General features: G+C 36.4%; 1 protein-coding gene across 2 annotated transcripts; it reads left to right on the top strand.

Moving 5' to 3' along the window:
* Window positions 1–663: 663 nt before the first annotated feature.
* LOC139951579 (uncharacterized) lies at window positions 664–12,206 on the top strand. 2 transcript variants are annotated; one of them, XM_071950538.1, is made up of 8 exons: window positions 664–739; window positions 2,846–3,011; window positions 6,127–6,495; window positions 6,982–7,320; window positions 8,089–8,367; window positions 9,371–9,394; window positions 9,565–9,798; window positions 10,799–12,206. In XM_071950538.1, exons 2-8 carry the CDS (start codon window positions 2,951–2,953, stop codon window positions 10,975–10,977), a joined length of 1,485 nt encoding a protein of 494 aa, XP_071806639.1. In that variant the 5' UTR covers window positions 664–739; window positions 2,846–2,950; the 3' UTR covers window positions 10,978–12,206. The 2 variants fall into 2 exon arrangements, with proteins under 2 accessions (XP_071806639.1, XP_071806640.1); XM_071950539.1 differs by having other exon boundaries at window positions 665–739; window positions 2,928–3,011.
* The last annotated feature ends 342 nt before the right edge of the window (window positions 12,207–12,548 follow it).

Genomic DNA, 12,548 nt, shown 5'->3' with positions numbered 1-12,548 from the left:
CACTACATCCAACACAAAGTGTTTGCAATCTGTGTTCGCGTCGTCCGTGGATTGTAGCATTCAGGTCTGAAACTTAATAATAAAAGTACAGTATTTAGAAATGTTTGGGGTGTTATAAAACAAATATTGACTGCTTTTACTCGTGCAATGGTTAAAAACCATGACTCCTTCGGTGATCCCCGGAGCGTTCTATTTTCCCTCGGGAAAATAGAACGCTCCGGGGATCACCGAGGGAGTCATAGTTTTAACCATAGCACTCGAAGCAGTCAACATTTGTATACTATTGATTGGGTCGGGGGGGGGGGGGGGGTTAACGAACGATGCCAAGTTCATCCAGATAGACGGTGAAAGTCAGCCACGGCGCGCTGTTTGCATTTTGGGAAAACTTAGCTGGCACATCATAGATAAACAACTGTTCTTGCTTCTTATTTTAATAAATGTTCAATAATACAAACGGCAAACGGGTAAATATTTCAAATTACTGAAAAGTTTGGTCGGGATAAAAACTATAATATAACATAAACCAACGGTGATTGAGTTTTTAATTAATGTGATAATAGAGGGCGTGATCCAAGTTTACAGTCAGTCCGTCCGAATAGCTGCTGTGTAGCCATTTTTTTTACGGATTCGTGACTTTGCGAAAATTCAATAGCCACCGGCCAGTACCGACGTTGCGTGCAGAAGTAAAAAACAATTTCTTTGCTATTCAAGTAAAAAGAAGAGTTGTAAAACCACGGAGGTGAGTAAAATGTTCTGATTCAGAATAATTTCGGTCTTTATAAATCGTAGGGACAGTGTAGCCCACCTTTGTAGCCAGGTAGCCCACTTGTTGAGCTGTCAATCGTTTCGCTTTCAACATCGGTCTCATCCATGGAGCAATAAAACTAGTCATGCTAGTTGCTCCATGGTCTCATCACTGTCGCCATTACGATATAGTTGGTATTTACGCCTTGTATATCGTGTATGTCTATGTTGATAATATCATGTGACATAATCATGTGTTGTATCGTAGGAGGTCCTGTTTTCGAGGGGTCCCTAAAATCGTGGCAAATCTTTTATCTATCTGTGCGTGATGTAAACAGTCCCTAGATAAACAAATTGTGGTTTTATTTGCCAAGCAAAGAGTCTCCTCTCCCTTAACCAAAAATACGTGAGGCTCCACTCGTTATTTGCACTTGTAAATGCAAAAAGTATAGTATTTTAGGCATTTCTACAATGTACAAAAATAATATGTCATAATGTTGAGGCCACATAAAAATATTTGCCCACCCAAAAATTTTCACCAAACACTATTTCAATTCACAATTCATGATGATCAAATCATGTGACTGAATATTTTGCTGAGCATTCTGAACAAAAAGTACAGAGGCTTAAAGAAGCCATGTGCCTTATATCATTTTCTAATATTTTTGGAGTTTTTTATTTTTTAACCCTCATATCAATATTATTATAAATATTAAAATTTAAACATCAGCTTGTTGATTCAATTATCACTGTTTATTTATACGCTTTATTATAAATTTTAAGAAAAAAGGGAAATAAACTAAATAAAAATCAGATTTGAAAGCCAATAATTATTCACACTTTGTATTAATTTTTTTATTTTTTTTTTATTTTTTGCAAATTACCAGATGGTAATTTTTAAAATTTCATTCAAAAATATTTTGAATAAAATGAAGACAACTGCTGGCTGTAGAGTCATACACAGAGTCTCAAAGAACACTTGTAGTCACTGCAGATGTTTCTTCCATGTATGGCTTCACCAGGAAACCATACTTTCTTGTTTGCCTCGAAAACAGGAAAAACTCAAAACAAATGGGACCAGTTGAAGTCATCGAAGATCGTTGTGTGGTGTGAACATTTCAATGTCCATCAAGTTTTAATATATGTTAACATACTTCTTATAAACAAATGAAGATAATTAGGGCATCAGCTAATATATATCATCATTATTTTTTTCCAATTCAAAGAAAAAGCCATAATACCGTGAAAACAGGACAGCGGAGGATACGTCAATGTTGATACTAATTATCATTAACACAATACCTGACACAAAATTAAAATCAGGTGTTAATTATGAGCAAATCATTTTTTTGGGGTGAAAAGGATGTATGAGACAGATGACGTGTTGTATATAATGTTTCCGAAAAATTGTGTCAGAAACACCTGGCAATTGTTCAATTGATTTAAACATACTTTTACTTGCACTTGACTATACAAAATTTAAACATACATTTTCCTCTTTCTCTGGCCGGGTAGAGGAATTTTTGGAATCAGAACTGATGCTATGCACATGTACGTGTGGTCACATTTAACCTGATTACTTTGGTTATAATATTAATACCATGCAACATTTAACCCAAGCTGTTTCCCCAATATTAAAGGACATTTTCCTAAAGGCACTGGACACGTTTGGTAATCGTCAAAGACCAAAAAATGTATTCTCGCTTGGTGTACCCCAACATTATGCATAAATTATCAAATAATTTATGTGAAAGTTTGGGCTCAAAATGGTCATCGAAGATGCAAGAAAATAATGAAAGAAAACTCTTGTTGCGCAAATTGGTGTGCTTTCAGATGCATAATTAAAGGCTTAAGAAAATTACCCCAAATATTATTTGATTGAGAAATAACCTTCTCAAAAGGTACGTTACTTCAGATACTGTCAACAGCTCTTCGTTGCTCGTTACCAAGTAAGTTTGTCTGCTAGTAAATAATTAGTGATTACCAATTGTGCCCAGTGTCTTTAAAAGAAAGCATCAAATCGGTGTACTTGGGAATACTGTTGCAGAAACTTGTAACCTAGTTTGTCAGTTTTAAATTCTTAATTTTATGTTATTTACAGCTTCTTATTTGTACTTCCTGGTTCGTGTACTTTGAATTGTTGACGCAACTTCACCTCTGATTCAATCCCTCTCTTGTTAAAGCTACCACTGAGTTGCAGTTAACAATGGAGGACTGGAAACGCAAAGCGTGCATTATTGCGGTTCTCCTATTCAGTCAAATTCATGGTAAGGTTTATAATTATATATTTTCATTTTTTGCAGCTTTGCCTATTTTCAATTTCTGTTATCAGTCACCTTTATTAGACCTTTATCATGCTGCCTCCATCTTGGTTATGTTCGTCGTATGAGGCATACAGTAAAAATGTAGCAATAATTTTTTTTTTTTTTTTTTTTAAATAATAATTGAATATTTCAATAGATGTTAAATTCGAACTGCCTCTAGCTACCGGGCAATCTGGGTGGTCTAGTTGGTATGACACTGCTCTAGAATTGCAAAGGTCGTGGGTTCGAATCCCACCCGAGTAAAAAATGCCTGTGAATTTTTTTCACAGGACTCGGGAAAGTACTGAGTATACAGTGCTACACACATCGGTGTATATGGGTAAAAACCAAAAATTAATAATTGAATAACAATACAAATTCATACTGTGCTTAATAGTAGTACTACGTTTCTAAGCGCATGGTGTCCTGATGAAGACTATAGTAAACCAGGGCAACAGCACCAAATACAAAAAACAAAACAATGTACATTAATTTTACATTTTTCTTTACAGTCAAAGTAGACAAAGGTTACCCTAGCTCGTGGGGTTTAAATTGACATTTTATTTAAACCTCTATCCCTGTACAGCATGCATCAAAATGAGCGTTAAATTCGCTGGTCACTATTGGTAAACTAGCCTACTCAAAATAATTGTTAGCATAAAAACTTACTTGGTAACAAACATCGGAGCTGTTTATCGGTTAAAACATTGTGAGAAACGACTCCCTCTGAAGTAACGTAGTAGGCTTAATGTAATTTCTCACTGAATACATGTACACACAAATTAATTTTGTGCAACAAGGTTTTTTTTCTTTCGTTTTTTTTTTTCTTGCAACTGCGATGACCAATTGAGTCTAAATTTGTACAGATTTGTTATTTATTTGCATTTAAAGACGGGTTAAACCAAGTATACTAGTCTCCGATAATTACCAAATGATGATTCCTAATTTAATGTTCGAACAACAATCAATCTTGTTAAAAACAATTATGACCAAATTCAATATGTTCTGATATTCATGAGCTAAAATATTGATTATGATTTGTTGACTTGTTTTCAACAAATTCAATATACTTTTGAACGTTTGTGTGTCATTTCTATAAACTATGGCTATCTTGACTTGGATTGAGCGCAAATTATTAATCCGCGCAAGTTAAAACATAATTGCGCCAATTATGCATGCGCTTGGCTCTTGCAAGTTGTGAACTTGTGTAAGCATTTCTATTATTTGAGCGCATTTTTATTTTGTGTTTAAGTTAAATATTGAGGGCGCCCTTTGCAAAGATGCTGAATTGTTTATCTTTTTAGTGTCATGTCCCTATTTGGACGCCAGACGTTCTTTGACATCTTTTAGTTGAACAAAAAAACTGCTTTTGTTGTCAATCTTTTTTTTTCAATGAGAAACAGATCTACACACCGATATTCCAATGCACAGAACAACATTTAAAGGCAGTGGACACTATTGGTAGTTACTCCAAATGATTATCATAAAAACCTTTCTTGATTACGACTAATGGGGAGAGGTTGATAGTATAAAACATTGTATAAAACAGCTAATTTTTTTTTGTCATTTTTACTTTAAATATTTTAATGTTTTTCCCATATTATTGGCACACCATAGAATCCCATATAGTAACCACCTCACGTGATCCATCTAGTGACCAAAGCCGAATGAAACTCAATCAAGCAGATAGTAATTTTGTTTTGAACTTTCGAGGTTGGATCATGTTTCTTTGACTCATGTAAATGTATGGCATAATAATGCACTAGTGATTTGTACCAAAAATCAATCATTTTATAAATTAATGTTTGAGCATAACCAACGACAGGAAACTTTTTTCTCAGCATGATTAAGCCTGACGAAAATACAGACCGTGAGTTAACTGCATAGCTTCTGTCACCGGCGCAGCGTGCACAATCTTGCGGTAAACGGGAGTCAAAGTTGGGGTTCGAAAACATATGAGGGTCGATAACGTATGACGCTACGAAAATGTAACTTTTGAATCTGAAAAGCGTTACTGACAGTATACACTTCTTAAGTTTATCTGTTTTCCAATGGCAGATTATTCTTCCTGCTTGAATAAGGGCTCCAGATTTTCAACAATATTTCAAAAACACAACCACCTTTTGAAATGAAATTTTCACAGACAGCTACTATAGAGAATTCAAAAATTCAAAAAATTGCACTACCGACGTCACGAAACCTGAGATGGGTATTACACATCAACAAACACAGCGTACTGCATTTTAACATGCATTAAAAAGTCACTTTGATTGTTGCATTTTTTTGGTTCAATCGAGGCTTTTCATTCTCGAAATAACTGAAGAAAATTCTGGAGTTTGTACTATAGACTTTACGCGTGGCTGAACAAAGCAAGTACTAAGTAAAAACAGTTCCACCAACTAGGACATTCTACGAGCATGTTCACACGATGTCATGTGTTTGTGCACGGAAAGTGTGGTTTTACGTTGCCCTCATTGTAATGATTTTCCAGCCAATATGTTCAATAAAAATCTCCTAAAGAACCTGCAAATCCCCTTTTTGTACCCTCAAATTATTTGATTAGAAGGGGTAGCTGTCAGCTAGAGTTGGACAACTTCGAGGTCTCCCTTTACCAGCCGGACTTCACGTCGTCCTCAATGCAAATTACACGGCGCTTGAGCTCGCTCAAACCTCGATAAATTACGTAGTCTAACCATACTCTCAAAAGAAACCTCTTTTGTAGTAGAATACTGGATTTATGAAACAGCAAATGTGATTTAAATCAATGTCACAACATTCAACTTTATTAAAAGGGCTTCGTTTTTGAGTTAAAAGTGTTATTTATCGAAAATACAGCCGATGTGTTTACTGTGTAGCTGTATTTTCTATACCCGTCTCAGTTCACGTGATCACATGTCAACATTTGTAGCGCAATCGGTCCATTAATAAACGTATACTATCCCTTTAAGCACGTTTCCCCATATTCTCAAAAATCAAAGGTTTAAATAAAGTTAAACAATTCTGAAGTAAAGGTTCGAATACATAACTATTATTTCTGTTTTCTTTTCTTTCTCCCCAACCCATGTATTTTTTTTCCCAGGGTGCCTAAGTCAAGAAGTAGCGGTGAATTTAGAGTCCAACACCATCACGGAGGGAGACTCAGCTACGTTTGTTTGTGAATTTAGTGTCAGAAACGACCCAGGTTCTATCTTCAAAGTTCACAATCTTGCGTGGTTGCACGACCATGTGGAATTCACATATTTTTTTGAGAGTGTATCACCAATCAAAAAGAAAGAAGGTGTTGTGTCCAACTATACTGTGTTTCGTAATGACACACATAGTGTTCTACAACTCCATGAGGTTCAGTTTGCACCGGACTCCGGAAAATATTCTTGTGAGGTAGAGTTTATCGACCCGTCATCTAGTAACATCATTAGTGACGTTGCATATGCCATGCTTACAGTGTATGGTGAGTTCGCACATGAAACAATATTAAGCCTATCTAGTAGACACTGCTAAAATTGCAAAAATGGCTTTCAGAACTATTTTGTATTTTATGAGCTGCTGCTGCTGCTTTGTTGCATTTCTTTACATGCCTTATTGGTGTATTACTAAGATAGTTGTTATACGTAAATAATAACAAAGTTGGAATTGTTTTCTTTACTGCATGACTGTTGAGTTGATTTTTGCTCCATTGGGCAATGTTCGGACTATACAGAGAGATAAGTCTATAACGCATGAGCTTTGCTATTAATGAAATGTGTTTAAAATAATTACTTAGCTCTTGAAACAATGTGGGATGCCCTCACTTACTTTCGGTGTGTTAGCCACATGTTACCACAATCAGGTTTAGTCTTTTGATTCATAATTTGTTTAATGTTTGGGGCAGAAAGTTAATTGCAAATTCATCTCTCTCAAAAAAAACCCTTTTTTTTGTATTCCTTTTGTACTATAGTGGTGCCAACATCATCTTCAATGTCTCTTGAAGTTTGCGATAGAAGTGGTTTTCTAGCAAATGGAGACACTGTGACCATAAAACAGGGCCATCTGCACATATTCAGTTGTGAGGTGCGTGGTACCATACCGCAAGCTATCATTCGCTGGTACCTTGGTGGAGTACTCCAAGAGACTGATGATAGCACAACAACAAGCGGAGGAGAAAATGAATTAATTGACACAACAGGCTACTGGTCAATTAAACCCATAAAGCGGCATCACGATATGGAATTGAAGTGTACTGCTTCTACACTTCAACTAAAGGACCCACCCCCAACAATTCAGGTTAAATTACATGGTAAGCATACATGAACTACAATTAGCACCGCGCAGTCGACTTCTGTTAAAGGCAGTGGACACTATTGGTAATTACTCAAAATAATTATTAGCATAAAACCTTATACTTAGTAACGAGTAATGGGGAGCTGTTCATTGTATAAAACATTATGAGAAACGGTTCCAGAAGTATCGTAGTTTTCGAGAAAGAAGTAATTTTCCACGAATTTTGACAACGAGACCACAGAATTAGATTTTGAGGTCTCGAAATCAAGCATCTGAAAGCACACAACTTCGTGTGACAATGTTTTTTTTTGTTTCATTATCTCGCAACTTCGACGACCAATTGAGCTCAAATTTTTACAGGTTTGTTATTTATTGCGAATGTTGAGATACACCAAGTGAGAAGACTGTGACAATACTACCAATAGTGTCCAGTGCCTTTAAAATACAGGGCCTTGTGCTAAAAAATATTGTAATACTTGTTCCCAAGGACCAAATATTATGCCTGAAATGGGTACTGTAGGGGGGTGACACTTGTTTAGGCAAGTCGCCATGCACACAAGGCCTGAAGCACACTTCAAGGTGTGGGTTACAAATCAACTATTTGTCCAGGGGCATTACCGCCCACTCCTTGGGCTGGAACAGGGTTACCCCCTTAACAGTCCAGGCTTGGATATCATCCATCAGAAGCCTGGCTGGTAGCGCAGAAAGCACTACCTCCCCAACATCAAAACAACCTATCATAATTATGCTAAGTTTTGTATGTTTTTTTTTTCTTGCACTGAAGTAAAAACAATGGCCCCAGAATGCGACATCAAAAAAATCTCCTCAACTTCTGCAGTTGTTCAGTGTTCTCTGGCCTATGACTCATCATTTGATATGAGGACATATCACTTGATTGTTTGCACACCTGAGGAACCCATCATAAACAAGACAGTCAATGGAAACGGCCCAGTGGAATTCATCCTAGAGAACTTAAAGCCTGTCACTTCCTACGAGTTTGAGGTGTTTACAAATGATTCGTTTGGGTTGAGCGAAACTTCTGAAAAGAGTTTCACCACTTTACGTAAGTTGAGAGCGTTTCACAAATACGAAGTCTTGTAATTTTTATACAGAGCATCATATGGAAGCTAGACGGCAATACCCATGACGACATACAAAATGAAACCCTATGCCTAAAGTTTAAACAATTCGTTTAAAGCCATTGGGCACTTTCGGTAAACAGTATTGTCCAAGGCCCACACTTCGTGTATCACAACTTATATATAAAAATAACAAACCTGTGAAAATTTGGGCTTAATCAGTCATCGTAGTCTGGAGAAAATAACGGGAAAACACACCCATGTTTCCGAATGTTTCGCCGTGTCATGACATGCTGTGTTTAAAATAAATCCGTAAATCTTGATATCGAGAATTTATATTGTTTCAATGTTTTCTAAAAAAGTAAAGCATTTCATGGAATAATATTTCAAGAGAAGTCTTTCACCATTACCTTCTGCAAACCCTGTAAGTTATTTGTAAATCTGTGAACTTTTATTTATTTTTCTGTTCCGAAAGTGTCCAATGGCTTTAATAAGCGAGATTTTAATTTTTTAATTTAGTTGTTATAATATGCACTTTTTGTGACCGTATTGATAACGCTTTTGTTTGGATAAAGATACCACACTGGATATCACATTGGATACTGGGTACAATTCTTGTTATGTTTGTGTTTTGATTTGATTTTTATTAATTGCCAACATACAGAGCCCCTAAAAGGAAGAACAAAATAAAAGGTTGTAACAGCAATCGAATTAAGTTTTGTTTCCTCGAAAAAATACTTTGAGAAAACACCAACTAACTTTTAGAGGAAACGAATGTTTTGTAACACAGTAGTGACTTTCCAGAGGGTTTCTCATCAGCTTTGCCCTGTTCGTATTGACCTTTGCCTAGATACACCAACTGGACGTAAAACAGCTGTTCTTCTTTATAGTACGAACATTCAGCATGACAGTTTTTATTTTGCATAATCGTTATCATCAGATCATTTCCTCTAACACTGTTATTTTTTATATGTGTCTCCCCTATAGGCATTAACAGCACTAAAGAATTGGGTGAGTATACAGCTAAACAAACAGTTGAACAGTTGAAGCAAGTTTCAAACTAAGTGCGAGCCATTCCCATTGCGACGTTTCACTGTTTTCCCATTATGCATGTTTAAATATCAAAGCAAAAAACAAAAACTATTTTCAAACCGGTATCCATAACATGGTTAATATTTCAGACATCGGTGCATTTGTTGACTCATCAAATGGTGCTATCTGTGTGAAAGGAATTCCTGCAAGTTACCGCACAAGTTCCTCATCTTCTGTGAGGATGGAACGCTACTCAAAACATCTGAAAGAGTGGGTTATTTATGGAGCCAACCTGAAAGAAGACATCATCAATATCTCATATGAAGATGTACAGATAAGAAACTGCGAGGGGGGTTCATGCAGTGATGCTTCTCCTGCAGAGCGTGAGTAATTAAGTAATTTTTGGGCGTACGGGTCCACGGCCGTTCCATGGTAAAAAATAAAAATAAAAATCCAAACTCCAACTCCAACCCCAACTCCAAACAAATTTAGCTCCCTTGAAACTTTACATGCACGGATTCTAACTCGCATTGTTTGATAAATAGTCCCTGTGTCTACCTCATACCGTTTATGGTACTGAAGAGTGTATTGCAAGAGCTAAGGGTGTGGATTTATATATCAAGTAAAACAAAAGTGGAAGAATATGTTTTGATTTTTTTTTCTACAGATGCAGGTACTGCATGATTTATTCAATTGTAATTGGAACTCTAACTATTGTTGTTGAGTAGACACAACTTTGTATAATAACAGGTTCTAATCTTCAGTTAGTTGTTCATTCGTTTGTTTGTCCTTTGTTCATGTTTGCCCGTCTTGTGTTTTGGGGGTTGTTGTTGTTTTTGTATATTTTCTGTATTGAAAAAGAAAAAACTGAAAAAAAAGGAAAAAAAAGTTTCAACCTGAAGGATGCTGGCTCGTTCCAATATAGTGCGTACCGCAGCCGAAAGGTTTTGAACTTCATTACGGGGTGGAGCAGCTGAACAAAATAATCTTTCAATTAGGATTTTAGATCTTTGTAGATCTTTGTTTGTGGAACGATAATTAGGTGAGGTTTGCGGCAGCACCATGTGTAAATCCCCCCGCCCCCTCCAGTCTTCTCTGTAAGGTACCGGTTGACTTAATTATTTAATTTGTCACAAATAAAAAAAATTTTTGGGGGTTGAACAAAGAATTGATTAGAATGGGATTCGAACCAACGACCTCCGGATTAATGTGCCGGCGCTCTACCAGTGAGCTATCAAGCCCTATGTTGGCGGTGTCCTTAATTTTTGGTGTCAATTCTTTGTTCAACACAAAAATCATTTCAAAATTTACCCAGTCAGTTTCCCTTGTGGTTTATATTGACAATTATAAACAGTAACATAAAATAACTGTCATTTGTTTAAGGTGATGCTGGTTCCTGCAGGGATGTGCCGTGTTACAGTGTTGGGTGGTTCATAACAACGATTATCTTGGTGATTGTCGTTATAATTTTGTTAGCCTTAATTGTAATACTTTTGACTGCACGTGCCATAATAATTAAACACTTTCCACGGTTTACAAGTCGAGTCGGTTTGAAGCTCTAGCTGATCCATGCCAAGGGAAATTGAAGTTGTCAGACTGAAGTTGTCAGACCAGCCGATGCAGAAGGAGAATGTGAAAATATTCACGACATCAAAATCATTATTGAGGGTATGTGTAGTTATAACAGTGCCATGGTAAGATATCAGAGAATTCCCTTGTTGCTGAAACTGTCTTTACCCATTAGTTAGGCCCATTGGCACCGGTAACTTCTCGGATACAAACTCCAGATTAACCTCTGGAATTTTCTTTTTCGGAAAAAAAGCCTCGATCAAAAATGCAATAATAATCATGTACTTTTAACGCACTTTGATATGGAGGACACCGTGTTTGTTGATGTTCAACACCCGGGCCTTCTCAGGTCACGTGACCGAGCTCGCACAGTAGTTCTTTTATCATACAGACCAATCAAAATCAGACATTGGTGGAAACACAAATATAAACAGAGAATATAGACTCCACTATTTGTCAATGTTGTTTTTGAAGACGATTAAGTGTTTTGCTAACAATCGGCCGGCCACGCCAACCGGCGCATTTTGTTTATCAACAAAAGGAAGGTCTTAATCGTTTATGGAAACCTTTTTGAGGTATGGCGGACGTGATAGGAGTGTACTGTTTGGTTTGGGTGTATACGGACAAATTTACCCAAACCTTATAGTGTTGTAGCATTTTGTCCGCCATATCTCAAAAAGGCTTTTTGTGGAGAACATTATCCTCTATTAAGTCTGCTGCCACCTAGCGTCCCAAAAGTCTCCATTGGATCGCGTCTGGGAACAAGATTATGTTGCAGTGTTCATAAAAAAAGGCACTCATGTAGTTTTGGGGTTAGTTTTGTAAATAACCTTTATTTTACTTATATAGTAACATATGTACCAATTGTAATATATTATTTTTGCTATAAGGCTGCTTAAAAAAATCCTGCCAGACAGAGTGTGTGACTAGGTGTATACAAGCAAGGCTTGTATTAACGCAGAGGCGTGGCTTCTGTTGCCCTTGGTACCCCTAGGGCAGGACACAAAACACAATGCCCACAGCTTACACACACGGTTTGAAGATAATGGTGGTAGAAAGCTTCCTTTAAATTACTTACTGAGATGCTGTAGTTTTTGAGAAATGAGTAAAACAAGTCAAGAAATTATTTTTCGTCTCGGGAGACAAAAATTATTTTAGCATGTACTACATATTTTCGTAACATTGTTTTACCCATTTTTCACAAACTATACATGTTCAGCACTTTAGCAAGTAGTATTTTATGGGAAGCTTTCTATTATCATTATCTTCAAACGGTGTAAGTTTAATGTAAATCTGTCGACATATTGTGTTTTGTGATACAAAAAGACCGATATCATAAACTTTAGTCAAATGGAAGTGCCTTTCCTTAAATAAAAATTCTATAGGCCTGTAAAGCTCACTTGTTCAAAGAACTTATATGTAAATTTCCATTTAAAGTGACAACCGTTGTCTTTCCACACTTTTGAAAGTTATCAATGTTGGAGACATTTATAAGTAGTATTAATTTTTGGATGAATGGATAACTAACAGAAACTGTCTTACTATATTTTTTGTATTTATTTGT

This window comes from Asterias amurensis, chromosome 19 (genome assembly GCF_032118995.1).
Source record: "Asterias amurensis chromosome 19, ASM3211899v1".
NCBI lineage: Eukaryota > Metazoa > Echinodermata > Asteroidea > Forcipulatida > Asteriidae > Asterias > Asterias amurensis.
Note: the sequence above shows the minus strand (reverse complement) of the source record. Positions and strands in the feature narration are given on the sequence as shown.

Coding starts and splice junctions, on each gene's coding strand:
- LOC139951579 (XM_071950538.1), top strand. CDS start 2,951: ATGGAGGACTGGAAACGCAAAGCGTGCATTATTGCGGTTCTCCTATTC. Junction 7,321..8,088: donor AATTCAGGTTAAATTACATG/GTAAGCATACAT, acceptor CTTGCACTGAAG/TAAAAACAATGGCCCCAGAA. Junction 8,368..9,370: donor AAAGAGTTTCACCACTTTAC/GTAAGTTGAGAG, acceptor TCTCCCCTATAG/GCATTAACAGCACTAAAGAA.